The sequence below is a fragment of the Vulpes lagopus genome, chromosome 3 (assembly GCF_018345385.1).
Source record: "Vulpes lagopus strain Blue_001 chromosome 3, ASM1834538v1, whole genome shotgun sequence".
NCBI lineage: Eukaryota > Metazoa > Chordata > Mammalia > Carnivora > Canidae > Vulpes > Vulpes lagopus.
The window spans coordinates 79,109,234-79,124,138 of record NC_054826.1 but is presented as its reverse complement, the minus strand read 5'-3'; the positions used below and the strand labels follow the sequence as shown (position 1 = coordinate 79,124,138).

The 14,905-nt window shown below is 43.0% G+C and overlaps 1 protein-coding gene across 3 annotated transcripts in view; it reads left to right on the top strand.

Moving 5' to 3' along the window:
* Nucleotides 1-62: 62 nt before the first annotated feature.
* TAF5L (TATA-box binding protein associated factor 5 like) overlaps nucleotides 63-14,905 on the top strand; it is a 28,765-nt gene continuing 13,922 nt past the window's right edge. Inside the window, exons 1-3 of one of the 3 annotated variants that reach the window (XM_041748823.1) lie at nucleotides 63-272; nucleotides 10,914-11,058; nucleotides 14,456-14,560. In XM_041748823.1, the coding sequence (XP_041604757.1) occupies nucleotides 10,917-11,058; nucleotides 14,456-14,560 (247 nt within the window). In that variant the 5' untranslated portion in view covers nucleotides 63-272; nucleotides 10,914-10,916. Of the gene's footprint in view, nucleotides 273-514; nucleotides 679-753; nucleotides 1,110-10,913; nucleotides 11,059-14,455; nucleotides 14,561-14,905 lie in introns of those variants that run through there. The other 2 variants (XM_041748824.1, XM_041748825.1) reach the window with 2 other exon arrangements.

Genomic DNA, 14,905 nt, shown 5'->3' with positions numbered 1-14,905 from the left:
ATCGCCAGCAGAGCGCCGAGGCGCCTCGCCCATTGGTGGAGACGGTTGCGCGTTGGAGGCCCGAGCGGCCCAGCCCGCGGCCCGCTCCGTGTCAGTCAGTCATGGAGCGGCCGCCCAGAGCCGCCGCCGCGGGGGCGGCAGGGCGCGGGGCGCGGGGGCCCGGCTGAGCCGGCCGTCGGAGCGAGACCCTGCGGCAGAGACGACGGAGGCGGAAGCAACCCGATCCTGGAGGCGGCGGCGGCGGGAGGAGCCGGAGCCGCCTGGGATGTTCAGTGAGTGCGGGGCGCGCGGGCGGGGAGGGCCGGGGGAGGGGGTCGCGAGCCGAGCGCGCGCGGGCGGGCGGGCGGGGGCCGGGAGGGAGGGAGCGCGGGCGGCGGCGCGGCGGCGCGGCGGCGCGGCGGCGCGCGGCGAGGCCTAGGCGGGGCGCGCGCCCGCAGCTCCCGCCGGCGGGGCGGTGGGGGCGGGGCGGGCGGGCGGGCGGGGCCGGCTGTGCGCGGGCGCGGCGGCCGCGCCTCCGCCCTCGGCCTCCGAGTCCCAGCGGCCGCGGGCGGCGTGGCCTGCAGTCGGCAGCTACACCTGGAGGGCTCCGCGTTCCTGCTCGGGGTGGGTCCTGCCGGGGGCTGCCGGGCGCCCGCCGGGAAGGGGTCCTGAGCGCCGGACGGCCGGGCAGGAGCGCAGGTCCGTGTCTCCGCTTCATTTAAGGAAAAAGGAAATGCCTTTTGGCCGAACTCGAGATTAAACTTCGCACATGGTGGTTGCGGGGGGCCGGCTGTGAAATCGGCCTCTGCGTGTGACAGGCGAGATCTCGAGTGAGGCCAGTTGCTGCTGGAGGACACCGACCTGCAAGGTTGCCTCTGGGGTTGGTTGAAGTCTTGACAGCAAGAGGCTTGTGCGCTCAGGCTGCGCTCGCGAAGCTCCGGGGTCCTTGAGAATGTATCGGGCGAGGCGAGGCGTTGGTCCCCAGTCTGTGATGGTTAGAAATAGTGGTGTCGTTTTAGACTTAGCGGAAGTGGAGCGCGTGAAGCTTCGTGCAGTTCTCCCATCAGTTGTGGAAGTGTCGTTGTGCTGCGGATCTCGGATCTCGCAGCTCTAGGCTCTGGGACCAGGAGGTAAGTCCGCCGATCCCACGCGGCGTTCGTCTTAGGTCGCCTCAACTCTGACCTTGCAGACTGGAATCTTGCAATGGTGACTCCCGCGGACGAGCACTCGGGTGCCGCGTCGGGAGGGACAGTGAGGGCGGAGTTTGTCTTCTCTTAGGTGATACGGGTGCGTGTGTGACATACCTGAATTGTGGGGTGGGAGGAGGGCAAGGCGGCAGTTCCCAGCCGTGCTCACAGCCCTGCTTGAAAGGGAGAGCGGGAAGGGGGGTCTGTGCCGCACCTTGAAACTCCGAGAAACTTAGTGGACTGAACGGACGGGGCTTGACGGCTATGGAGACCTAAAGCTGAAACCACGTAGCGATCACTGTAACTTTGGTGAGCCTTGGTTTCCTCTTCTGTAAAACGAGGTGATGACTGATGACTTAGAACTGGATCTTTTAAAGGAGACCAAAAAACGGAATAATGAATGTGAAAATGCCTGACATACACAGAACATTCTAAATATCAGCTGTTGTAATTTCTTTTTGGGGAAGATACCTTTCAGATTCCTTGTAGGCCTAAATTTTGTCTGTTAAATGGGAAGCATACTGACATTGATTTGTTTCATGAATTACAAATTCTTCTTGCTTGGAAAATCAGTGTTAAACTACGAAACTGAAGGGTGGGCTTGCCTTGAGTTTTTTTTTTTTTTTTTCTTTGTCATCAAACAACAAATCAGGTTGTTGTGTCTTGGAATAGTTTTATTGTTTCTGCCTATCAATGTGAGGCTTATATGTGCTTCTGTCACTGGTAAGCTGAGTGAAGGCCTCACTAAACTGCTCAGCAACTGGTTTGGGGGGTTTTGTTTTTGCAAACAGATGTCCTTCATGATACCTGTGAAGGACATCTTTGGAGAAAGGAAAAGAGTTTTGGCTTTCATGATTGATTTTTGCTGGAAGGGAACCCTAGGGATCATCTGATAAACCCATATTACTCTGTGGACAGGCAGAAGTTGTTTCCAGCCTCCCCGCATCTTCTCAGGTAGTAATTGTTCTCCTTGTAATTGTTCTGATCATTCCCTCAACAAGCAACTGGTAAGCCTTCACTATTGTGAAGAAGCCTCTGATTTAACATAGAACCCTTTGGGCAAGCAGGACATTGTAAAAGGTAAGAGTTCAGACCCTGAAGCCAGGTGACCTGAGTTTCCATCTTAGCACTATGGAACCTTGGGACAGTGTCTGACTTCTATGGGCTTCTGCTTTCCTATCCAAAGAGTGTTATCTAGCTCATAAAGCTGTTGAGATATATACAAGAGATAATCTGTGCACTTAAAATAGTGTCGTACCAGTGGCATACACTCAGCAAGTATTAGGTATTAGCAGTGATAGAGTACGAGGCAAATATTATGGTAAGCAAGCAATGAGACAGAAGTGTTCCCAGATTCAGAGGTGGAGAAGGCTGAGCGGAGCTGTGAAAAAAAGAGCAGGATTTAACCAAGTTGGAGCAATAGTGTAGGGGGTGCCTCCACTTAATGGAGAGGTCTTGGCCAAAGCCCCTGAGATGACAAAGTGGGATAGTACCTACCAGGTGAGTGAACAAAGGTGAATCAGAGTAACCCCGGAATGACATAGAGGAGATTGAATTTTTTTTATCCTCCACACTGGTGGAGGCAATAGAAAGTTTTTAAACTGAGCAGATGCCATCAGATTAGTTTTGGAAAGATTGTGCCTGCAGTAGTGTGGGATTGAATTAAAAGTAGGGAAGGGGGACGCCTGGGTGGCTCAGCGGTTGAGCTTCTGCCTTTGGCTCAGGGTGTGGTCCCGGAGTTCCAGGATCGAGTCCCACATTGGGCTCCCTGCAAGGAGCCTGCTTTTCTCTCTGTCTATGTCTCACTTTCTGTGCCTCTCATGAATAAATAAATAAAATCTTTAAAAAAAAAAAAAAAAAAAAGTAGGGAAGGCCCATCCATTCACTTGTCCTGGCAGCTTTGTATCTTCCTGTGACTCAAAAAGGAAAATGACTGCTTAGCAGAGACCTGCATTTCATTCCAAATCTGGAAGCTTAGAGAGCATTTACAGAAGGCATGAAGAAAGCCTTAGATCATCCCAGGCAGCCTTCCCTCTTAAAAGTCGACTGCAGGGCCCTACTGTATACACCTGATTACAAGGCAAAGTTCCTCCCAAAATACCCCTCTGTAAAGAGCGTATCACCACATCTTCAAGTCTCTCAGGGCACTCTCAGTCACTCTATTTTGAACAATAGGATGCTGTTTGGGAAATATGTATGGGCTAAAATAACTTCAGTTGATGCTAGTTTGATATATTTATTCAGTCAATCAGTATAGTCACTGATGACTGAAAAAATGTTCTGCCTTCCTGAATAGGTGTTGATGGCTTTGGCTGGTTGAGATTTCCAATAAGAGCATCATGTGTGGATTCAAGAAGCACTCTATCACAGCTCATTTGGTAAATGTGAAGGTGATGTGCTCTAGAAAATGGAATTTGATAATTCAGAGTAGCTTGAGTGACCACAGAGACACTGATATGTGGAAGATGAAAGTGAATAGAGTAAAATTATTTCATGAATTAATATATTGTGCTATATAATGTATTTTTAAATATATGTGAGTTAATAAATGAAAGATTATAAGCAGACATTTGGTTTTTTTTCAGACATTTGTTTCATCTATAATCATCATAGATTTTTTTTTAATTAACCCTAAAAAGTTCTTACTAATTTTCTCATTGCGAGGGTATCATTGTCTTAGGTTTGAACTTAACCTTTTATTTGGATTTTCACAGAAATTGACCACTGATCTTTTTCTTTACTGAGACAAATTCCCTTTCCTCATTTTTTAAACTTTTAGAAGGTTTAAAGAACATTGTGTACTGGCAAGGTTTAGAAAACACTGTGGAGAACTTCCATTCATAATTCTTTGTTCAGCAGTCAAATAAGATATTCTTCTGATAAAATGTATTGAAATGTATCTTAGTCACCTTACAGTGATAGGTTGTCTTAAAGGAGAGTTCTGTTTTACTAGCATAATACAGCTCACCCTTGAGCAACACAGCTATAACTGTATGGGTCCACTTCTAGGCAGATTTTTTTTCCTGTAAGGGCAAAACAGTACCGTAAATCCTATTCTCTGGCTTACCTTATTGTAAGAATACAGTATGTAATTTTTTTTTTAAGATTTTATTTATTCATGAGAGACAAAGAGAAAGAGAGAAGCAGAGACACAGGCAGAGGGAGAAGCAGGCTCTGTGCAGGGAGCCTGATGCAGGGCTCAATCCCGGGACTCCAGGATCACACCCTGGGCCGAAGGCAGGCACTAAACCAATGAGCCACCCAGGGATCCCCCATATATGATTTATATATGAAACGTACTAATTAACTTTATGTTATCAGTAAAGCTTTCAGTCAACAGTAGGCTATCAGTAATGAAGTTTGGGGGGAGTCAAAAGTTCTGTGCCAACCTTTTTTTAATATTTTATTTATCTATTTATTTATGAGAGACAGAGAGAAGGCAGAGACATAGGCAGAGGGAGAAGCAGGCTCCTTGTGTAGAGCCTGATGCTGGACTCAATCCTGGAACTCCGGGATCATGCCCTGAGCCAGAGGCAAATGCCCAACCGCTGAGCCACCCAGGCATCCCATCTGCATATTTTTGACTGGGAAGGAGCAGAGAGGGTCACTTACATTGTTCAGGGTCAGCTGTACTCCCTTTTGGATATTTGGTAATCTAGTTAATCAGACGTGTTGTGCAGAACTTTGCCAATCAGCATTTTAAGGCTAAGGTGCTGATACATTAGTTTCACAAAGTAATACCATGCTCTAGAACTGTGTTGTCCAATACTGTAATAACCATTAGCCACATGTGTTTGCTTAAATTTAATTAAAATAAAAATTTAGCACTAGCTACAATTTAATTGCTCAATAGCTGTATGTGGCTGGTGGCTATCATACTGAACAGTGCAGACTTAGAATAGTTTTATTATTAAGGAAAGTCTTATGGGACAGTACTGCTCTAGAATGCAAAAATGAATATCGTTCTACTTTGAGACACATACATAAGTGATTTAATGTCATTAAGCTGTTTCTGAAACCTGGCTGCATTTGAATTCAGTTTCACAGAGAATGATTAACATTTATTCTGAGAGCAAAACATCCTGTTTTTTCCATCTACAACATTGTTTGCAAATAGAGCATATATGAAAGTTTTCTTTCTGAAGTCATAGTAAATAATGTAGATCTCCATTCTTGTGCTATACTCTTCCATGTTAATGAAGTTTTGTATAGGAATTTTTTTTCTGTGCTGTAAAACAGTATTAAAGGAGGAATCAAATATTTGTGGCTCATAAAAATTCAGAAAGATTATGAACCTAAAGTAAACTGTCAAAAATTCCAAACAGAAACTAGACAACACTCACTTTATTTTTAATGTGAGTTTTAAAGATAAGAAAAGCTGTATCCTCCAGGAATTCTCCATCTGTCTGAGCAAGCTAAGGAACAGTGATGGCAGGATTGGACAGCCTGCATTGGGGCAGGGTTGGGGAGCAATTTTAAGCTTGGGAGTAGCATAATCAGATTTGTCTTCTACTCTGGCTGCATTCTAGAGAGTGGTTTGAGGTAGGGCTGGAGGTGGGAGGATGTTGGAATATTCCAGTTGAGAAGTGATTTGTGCTGTCATATAGCAGCAGTGAGGATGCGGTGGCAGCAATGGCTGCAAGAAAGAATTCTATGTAGAATAGAAGGAGTTAGAATTCAGTGAATTCAGTGAGAGAGAGAGAAAAAAAAATCTTAAGATGATGACTGAGGTTTTTGCTTTAGTGGTAGGTGATGACACCATCAAACTGGCTAGGAACAGTAGAAAAAGGAAGAGGTTTTGAAGGAAGATAATATATTTGAGCATGTTGAATTTCAAATGTTTGCAGGTAGAGATGTTCCTCAGAATTGAGCTCAGGAAGGTACTCTCACCATAGACGGTATAAGTCTTGTGTAAGTAGCATGATGATGTAGGAATGTGAAGAATGAGAAGCAGACCAGGAATGGGAGAGGGGAAGCGACCAAGGAAGAGGGAATTTCAAGGGAGGAGGGACCTGTTCAGCAGCCAAGAGACCCTGTGGGATAGTGTAGAAAAGTGACTGTTTCATTTGGCAAGAGTTGAGGAGTCTTAAGTCTTAATAAGTAGCCCACTGAGGTAGGGAGCAGGGTCAGCTGGCTGGATAAGGAGACTGGTATAGTTTTAGAATAGCCAGGCAGGAAGCTACAGGGAAAGAAACTAATTGTCAAAAAAATACTGGAACATCGTAGAGGTCCCAGCTGATGTTAGAGAAAATTAATTCCTAGTGGCATCTGTCAGTTGTGTGAGTTCTGCATGCCCAAAACAAAACAAAACAAAAAACTCCAGGTGCTATGTTACATCCTGACTGCCCAGTTCTGAGCATTATTCTCATGTTGTTTATTTCTTGGGACACCATAAGAAAGAATACAGCTTCTAGTTCAAGTATGTATGTCAGTCTGTGAGCAAAGATCAAATATAAAAGGCCATCATAATGTTAAAATTATACGAGGTATTACTAAAACTGAGAGAAGTAGAGCTCATTTGTCACCTGTGACTTATATTTTCACAAAGATAATTGAATACACTTTACCATGATGATTAATGCAAAAGCTAGCTTTTTAGGTTCTCCTTAGAATGACCTCTTGATAGATATTACATTTAGACTTTTTCAAGTAAAGAGAAGAGAACTAACGTATTTAAATACCTAGTATGCACTGTACCTGGCATCTTGTTGAACAAAAAGTATGCAATCATTTTTCTTTTTTTTTTAATTTTTATTTATTTATGATAGTCAGAGAGAGAGAGAGAGAGAGGCAGAGACATAGGCAGAGGGAGAAGCAGGCTCCATGCACTGGGAGCCCGACGTGGGATTCGATCCTGGGTCTCCAGGATCGCGCCCTGGGCCAAAGGCAGGTGCCAAACTGCTGCGCCACCCAGGGATCCCTCATTTTTGTTTCTAAGCATAAATTTATAATTGCTTTAAAGCACACACACATACATCCTTAGCTGCCTGTCAGTAGACTCATTTGGGGAGCTGATTTGAGAATGGTAATGGTGAGTTTGACTAGATTTTTTTTTTTTTTTTGAGACTTTATTCATGAGAGACACAGAGAGAGAGAGGCAGAGACACAGGCAGAGAGAGGCAGGCTCCATGCAGGGAGCCCAACGCAGGACTTGATCCTAGGACTCCGGGATCACACCCAGAGTGGAAGGCAGGTGCCCAACCACTGAGCCACCCAGGCGTCCCTGCCTGGATTTATGTTGAACTCACCCGTGCTCAAAGCTGCCACCTTAAGGGGTGTTGTCCATACAGTATTCCACTAGCATTTAATAGAATTGTGTAGTATTTCACCCACTTAGCCCTTCATGTGGTGGGCTGGGGGTGTCTCTCCTAGCACCCTCCAGCAACACATATATTTGAACATAAGTGGGTGGGATGCAGTCTGTAACAAGTAAGAAATTTACTTGGCTGCAGTCCTGTATTATCATCATCTTAAGAGTATGTCTTTGCCTTCTCATATTTCTGGGATATCAAGAGTGTGGCTGTGGTTTTTTCCTGCACAGTTGTTACTTTGAGACAGGAAGATGATCCTGTCTTGATTTTATGTAGCAATTTTATTAAAGTATTAAACAGTAGGTAGCTATTGATGTTTGAGAAAAAGATACATATTGTGTCTGAATCTTTATTTTAATTTCCAGAAATACTATTCGTATCACATGAAAAGAAAGGTATGTGATCATCTATTTTTACCATTAAGTAAGTTGAAAAATCATTGGAAATCCTGAAATTTTAACAAGGATCCAATTATATACAAACAATTTAAATTTAAAAGATTTTATAATTATGAGAAAAGCTAAGCAAGTAACGTGAAATTGCAGTGTTAGTGTTATGTTTAAGTCTCTCGAAAGACAGGTCTATTTTAAGGAAGTTTGTTTTTTTTCCCCCCAATGTGTCCATTTATGGATATTAGTATTACAGAAATTAGTAGGGGGAGGAGAACTGGTTTCTCCACAGAACTCTTCGTTATTTATTTCATTTGAAATATGTGTGCATTGGAATCAAATCCAGTTAAGTCTATTGGATCATGTCTCTGGTATTTCAGTTGAGTGTGGTTGTAAAAGAGAGTTAGTTAATTCCAGGATTCCTGATCTTAAGATCCTTGGCCCTACAGTTGGCTCACTGCCCACCCTCAAGGAAGGTCCCTTGTCATAAAAAGTGGTTTGGGTTCAGAGAAACTGCCAGTCGGGGCAGCTAACTTGGACACATTCATTAGAATCAGTATTTATAGACTAATTTCTAGCAATCCCAAATATGGCCAGTTTTCGCTGTTCATTCTCATTCCTGTTTACTCTCCCATACCTTTCATATCTTTTCCCCTCCTCCTCTGATGTGCATAAACATTGCCCCACTGTGAGGACAGTGTGTCATTGCAGGGTCTATTCTGTCAATTTTTCTGTGTCTTTCCCGTGCATGGTTTCTTCCTGTTGGAGAGGCGATCTCTTATTCCCATTTTATTTGGAGCACTGAGGGATACGTATTGATACAAGCATGTATTCCCATAGCAACAAGAGATTGGCAGCAGAAAATCTGAAAAAGTGTTAGTCTCAGCTAAAATACAAGGAATTGGGCTACTTTGGAAGACTTTGGAGACTAGGAGCTCTTGAAGTTAGATTAAAAGCAGCTTTAGTAAACATCAAGGAGGGGTGCAGGTGGGGGGGGGCAGTGGGAGCTGGGTGGTTGGATTTAACTAGTCCTGATTTGGGGCCAAACTGGGAGAGGGCAGTATTGTCACAGTCTCTGTGCATTTTATTGTTTTTCTCTAATTATAACATTGAATCAGAATTCCAGGGCTGAAATTATTTACACACACAGTTACAGGAGGTTCTCAGGTGCAACCTTGTTAGAGAACTAGAATCACTGATACAGTCAAAATGATACACAGTAAGGCCTCTTAGTAACCACCAAAAAACAATTATCTGCTTTCATTGATGGACAGATCAGGGCTTGGAGCAGGGATTCTCAAAGTATCAAAACTCTTGTATTGGCAATAAAAATTTTTTTTTAATTTAAAAAATAATCTAAGTTAGCAATATAGTGAAAGACTAATACACCGAAACTGAGTGAGACAAATTCCACAGTAAAACGGTGGTTCAGTCTTGGGAAATTTATTAGTACTTTTCATTGTATCGCTGTCAACCATATCACACCCAGTGCCCCTCCTTTTTAGCAAATGATTTTATACTTTTTTGATAATCCAAAGCTGAAATGCATAGAGAAATATAATTTTTCTAAGTAAATAGTTTAGAAGAACATATTTATGATATCCTAATATTTATATACTTAAATAGATATGTATGTTTTAATCTGTGTGTCTCCAGCCTTTATTGTTTGCTCTATGGTAGGATTTTTAGGGAATTAAAAAGTATATTTCAAAAGGGCTACCACAGATCACTTCAGAAAAAGATTATTTGCAAATGATTGTAGCTGCTACAGTATTTGTGTAAAACATTTGGCTGTTCGCCACAGTCATACACTAAAAGAAATGGCAGGTGAATAAAAATTAGATAGAAATAAAAATTTTTGAAATGTTTAAAGGAAAAAAGGCAGATCTCTGGAATGGGGATCTGGATTGGGGAAATTTCACATCTTCAAAGGGAATGGAGGAAATGACAAAGGAGAAGGCCAGTTCATGTCATTGAAACAGAAAACTCAGACACACCCAAGTAAACTGCCAAAAGCAGATCTCCCACACCCAAAACATGGGGAACCATTGATTTAAAGAGGTTACTTTGATGGGGACAGTCATGTGTATGGATAATGTTGCATGCGTTCCATTTTTACATGACAGAAGTGAACATAGAAAATTCATCCAGCTGTCTTGGGTCACTTGGACTGCAGTATCCTTTACTTCTGGCAAAGTAATGTGTGAGATTCATGGCACCTTCGGGAGTTCCTCTTATTCTTGATGATCAATTTAGTTGTCAAGGAAAATAGTCCTTTTTGAAGGGAACCCTCAAATTAGCTTGAATTATCAAAAGTAATTTAGCCCCAGCTGGTACACTTCCTACCATTTTCGTTTTCTTTCTTGTAAGAATTTGTGAGACACATTCTAATGCATATACATATTCTTACATTTTGATGCTTTGCTGTGCCAGAGGTTGGAGGAGTGAAAGAGGTAAATAATGGGATTAAAATTAAAACACATTGCTCAAATCTCTGACGTAGTGCTACCAGACTTCTCCTATTAGGAAAAGCATAGCATTCCTTACCTCATTATTAAATGCTCACTTTCTCAACATCTGTTTATCCAGTTTCTGAATTTCTCAGATTTTTTATTTCGTATTGCTTCCTGCCTGCTTTGTTTGGCCGGTTCATTGCCAATTAACACCTCTCTCTCAGAGTAGATGGGGAAAATAAAAGGCTCTAGAATTGACCTGGTCCCGTTTGCTCATTGTTTAGCAGTTCTAATGAAAAGTTCTACCAGAAAGATTGAAATCATGGTAGTAAATGAAATTTGGGGGTGGTCTGTAGGGTCTTATTCTCCATCATATTCCTATTTTCCATAATTGAAGTGGACCATATCACTATTGAGAAAATAGGTAAATGGGAGAGTGCACCAGGCTGGTAACTAAGGCATTCTGCTTTGCATCTTAACTAGGTCACTTGACTAGCCATAAGGCTAGTCTTTCTCTACTTATTTTACTCATGCAATGTCCTCTTGGATTGGGTAATCTCCAAATGCCTTCGTGTTCTGTGGTTCCCTCTAAAGGTCATGAAACGAGTGCGCACCGAGCAGATTCAGATGGCAGTGTCCTGCTACCTCAAACGCCGGCAGTACGTGGACTCCGATGGTCCCCTGAAGCAAGGACTGCGGCTGTCACAGACTGCTGAGGAGATGGCGGCCAACCTCACAGGTAACCAGTGGGGCCGCCCTCGGGCAGGCTGGAGCAGGAGAACCCCTGCTCCTACTTCCCCTCCTGTTCTGGAGAGACTGCAGCAGCCTCAGCAGGCAACACTGTATAATGGTGCTGGCCTTCAGAGATGCTATCTGCCCTTCAAAGCCACTTCTAGAAGCCCCTGTCATAATCCATCCTGCTTCAGAATTCTCAGTGCTTTTCTCCATATCTGATGTTACATGCAACTTTTTCCCTCTGTGAACTATTACACTGAAAGATCTGGAGGGCCAGGGTTCCCGTCCCTGTCTTGCACATGGCCCTCCCTGTAGCCTGGAGCCTTGCCCACGGAAGTCAGGTTTGCTGGGCAAACCAGTACTTTGGGATCAATGGTCGAAAAGATTGGCGTCCTAGATAGGTTCCTGAGGTTTTTAAAATTTGTTTTGGGTTTTAGTTTTGCAATCAGATTCTTTTTTAGAAAAATGTGTTTTAAATCTATCTAGAATTGCAAATAGTTATTACTTAGCTATGTTGTGAGTTCAGTTTTTATGTGATATAATTTTCTTCTATTGGATCTGGGTACTGGAGACTTTGCAAACAAACAAATGGCTGTGGTGCTTTTCGGGTGATTTTGAGCTGCTTTAATGGCTATGTGTGAGTTCAACATTGCAGTGCTTTCTCCAGCTCAGCCCTGGAGAAAGGTTCCTCTTACCTGCTCGGACTAGACTCTTCTTTCTTTTTTATTCTTGTACTTCTTTCTGCTCTTGTTAGTATCTGTTACCACCTACTTCATCCCTTAATGGTTTCAATCCCCACACTGGTAGCAGAGCTCCCTCTATTCCCTCTTACTATCTTCAGAGTCATGTCAGAGCCTTCATGCTTAAAGGTATATTGCCATTGCTAGAGGAAAAGAATGATGGGACAGTAAAAACCTGAGGACATCCTCAAAGAGGTGGTTCCTGACCCCCTGAGATAGTAGTAGCAGCCCAGTTAGGCATCTGCCTTCTTATTCTTTAGCATCACATCCACCTCCATTGTTCCTTTCTTTCAGACTGGGTTACCCTTGACAAGAACAGAACCAGAGGACGGACTTGAATAGATTACTAAAGCTATATTGTTTCTAGTAGGATGACCAATTTATAGAGCCAGAGTAATTCCTTCTCAGCCCAGCAGCACAGCCTTTAATGTGCACACATAATCTCCTGCTGCCCCCTGTTCATTACAATCTGAGAACAGTAATTCAGTTGCAGTTGTTGATAGAAAATAGAAGCAAGCACTCTTAAACAGACTTACAGAACATGACTCTTCTTTGTTGTCTGAAGTCAGACATAATGGCTTATTAGGAAGGTTCCTGGAAAACCACCAGGAAATGTGTGTATCATAAGATTTTGTTCTAGGTCATTCTGTCAGTTGAGTAATCTGAATAATTGTATCTTCATTCAGCAGACCACCTATTCAACACCTGCTGTAGGTCAGGTGCTGAAAAGTCCTAGAGATAGCTAAGATTTGATCCTAGCTCCGGGAGAACTTCACATCATAGCCAGGAAATGAGGTAGATAAGTCAGTGATGACAAGAGAGCACAATGTAGTAAGTTCTGTGGTGGGAGAATGTTTCAGGTTCTGTACAATGAAGATGGTCATCTTGGCAGGTCAAGGATTGTTCCCCAAAAGGTCTCATGATCTCCAGCATGTAGTCAGGGGTTGGTAAATAGAAGGAGTGAGCTGAGTCTCAAAAGAACCATTAGGAACTTACCAGGGGACAAGTTGGAGGAGAGTTTCCAAGTTCTCAGGTGTGAATTATGGAAGCATCATTCGGGGCTGCACTGACTGGGGAAGGCCCAGAGTAGAACCACAGTAGTTAGTTAGAAGGCCGTAAGGGGATCCCAGTGAGAAGTGAGGACAACCTGAATTGAGGAGGTGCTAATAGGAGTAGATAGATTGAAGAATCTATAGGATTTGGTGACAGATTAACTCCAGGTGGGAGCCACATAAAGGAGAGAGAGGAGTACCATTGATACATGTGCAGCATATCCTGCTCCAAGCTGTTGCTTTGCATTCTTGTAGGGCACATGGACATCCCCCTTCCTGTACATTTTATGCTGTAGCTGCCTCCGTCCTGCTGCATTGATTTCGTTCCTCTGTAATCTATCTTCTGAAATGTGTTAATGTTTCATCCAGATTATTAAAGATGGATCCCTCAGTCCCCAGCCACCTTTCCCCAGTGTCCCTTTATCCCTGTAGGAAGAGTAAGGAAGTACTGTTCTTCTTTTTAGAAAGCATAAACTCACAGGAAACTAACTGCATGTTTACATACTGAATATATGAATATTGAGACTCCAGCTTTCTTCCCCATGTTCTGCTGCCCAGAACCCTTGCAGTCAGTCACATATCCCTCAGCAGGGTGATTACAGAATCTCCCCTGGTGAATCTGACCTGCCTAAAAGAGAAGACCAACACAGACATTGACATTGGGAGATTGCCCATCTGGGTCATGCTGGGTGATAAACAGAGTTCTCATCAGCTCTCTAGTACCTCACCTTCAGCCACAAAAGAACCTAACATACTAGGAAAAAAGAGAGGTGGATAGAAAAAGGGAGAGCCAATTGAGTGAAGCAAACCTCAAAAATCGCATCATTGATAGCCTTGAAACAAAAAGAGAATGCTATTTTTTAAAAACAAAGATCATTCAGAGAACAGCAAGAAATGTGGTAAATTTATGTAAATGGTTAGTAAAGATTAAAAATCAGTAGAAAGGTTGATAGTTGAGGCAGCAGATCAGTTCAAGAGATCTAACCTTGGAATAGTAGGGGTCCCCAGGGTGCATGGCTGGTTCAGTCAGTAAACCATGTGACTCTTGATCTCAGGGTTGTGGGTTTGAGCTCCACATTGGGCCTGGAGCTTACTTTAAAAAAAAAAAGAAGAAGAAGAGGAAAATAGAGATATAGTAGGGGGTCTCAAGAAAGAGAAAACAGAATCAACAAATTTCTCAAAACCGAGAGACATGAATTTTTATTGAAATTCATTTATTGAAACCCTACTAAGGGTCCATCATGATGATTGAAAACAGATCCATACCAAGGAACGTTATTGTAGGATGTCAGAACATGGGGTCAAATGCTTTCAGATATGTCTCTCACAAACTTATATACCTGTCCTCTTTCAGTCAACTTATCCTGTGCTTTATATCTTCTCATTTTCCACTGTCATTTTATTTTGGGTAACAGGAGGGAGGGAGAAAGATACAGTTACGTGTGATCACTTGGCCATATTTAGCCAGAAGCCTCAACAAATTTTGGAAATCTGCTGAAATGTCCATTGGTATGGATGCATACTCAACACCCTCTTCGATCCATCCTTCCACATATTGGATTAATAATCATGTTTCCCATCCCTACTTTGTGTGTCTTTTCCTCCTTAGTTCAATCAGAATCCGGTTGTGCCAACATAGTGTCTGCAGCCCCTTGCCAGGCAGAGCCCCAGCAATATGAAGTACAGTTTGGACGACTACGAAATTTTCTCACTGGTAAGTGCTAGAACTTCTTATTAAGAAAGAATCATGCAAGTGTCCCTCAGAACCTACTATATTCCAGGTATGGAGTAGGGATTCAGAGGTGGTTGAACACAGTACTTGCATTCAATCTTGAGATCTGTTGGAATTCCTAGGAGAGTTAAATCACAAGGTAAAAGTTTGCAAGGGCTAGGGCTCCAGGTGTTTTTTCACTGTTTTTTTGTCCATGGCTGTCAGCAGGGTAACTAGAACTTACATTTGAAAAAATGAGGTTATTTTGGTTTTCTTTTTTTATTTGAAAAATCTTCAGGTTAATAATTTTTAATGGTAAAGATGCATATAAGGCACCAAAAAAAAAAA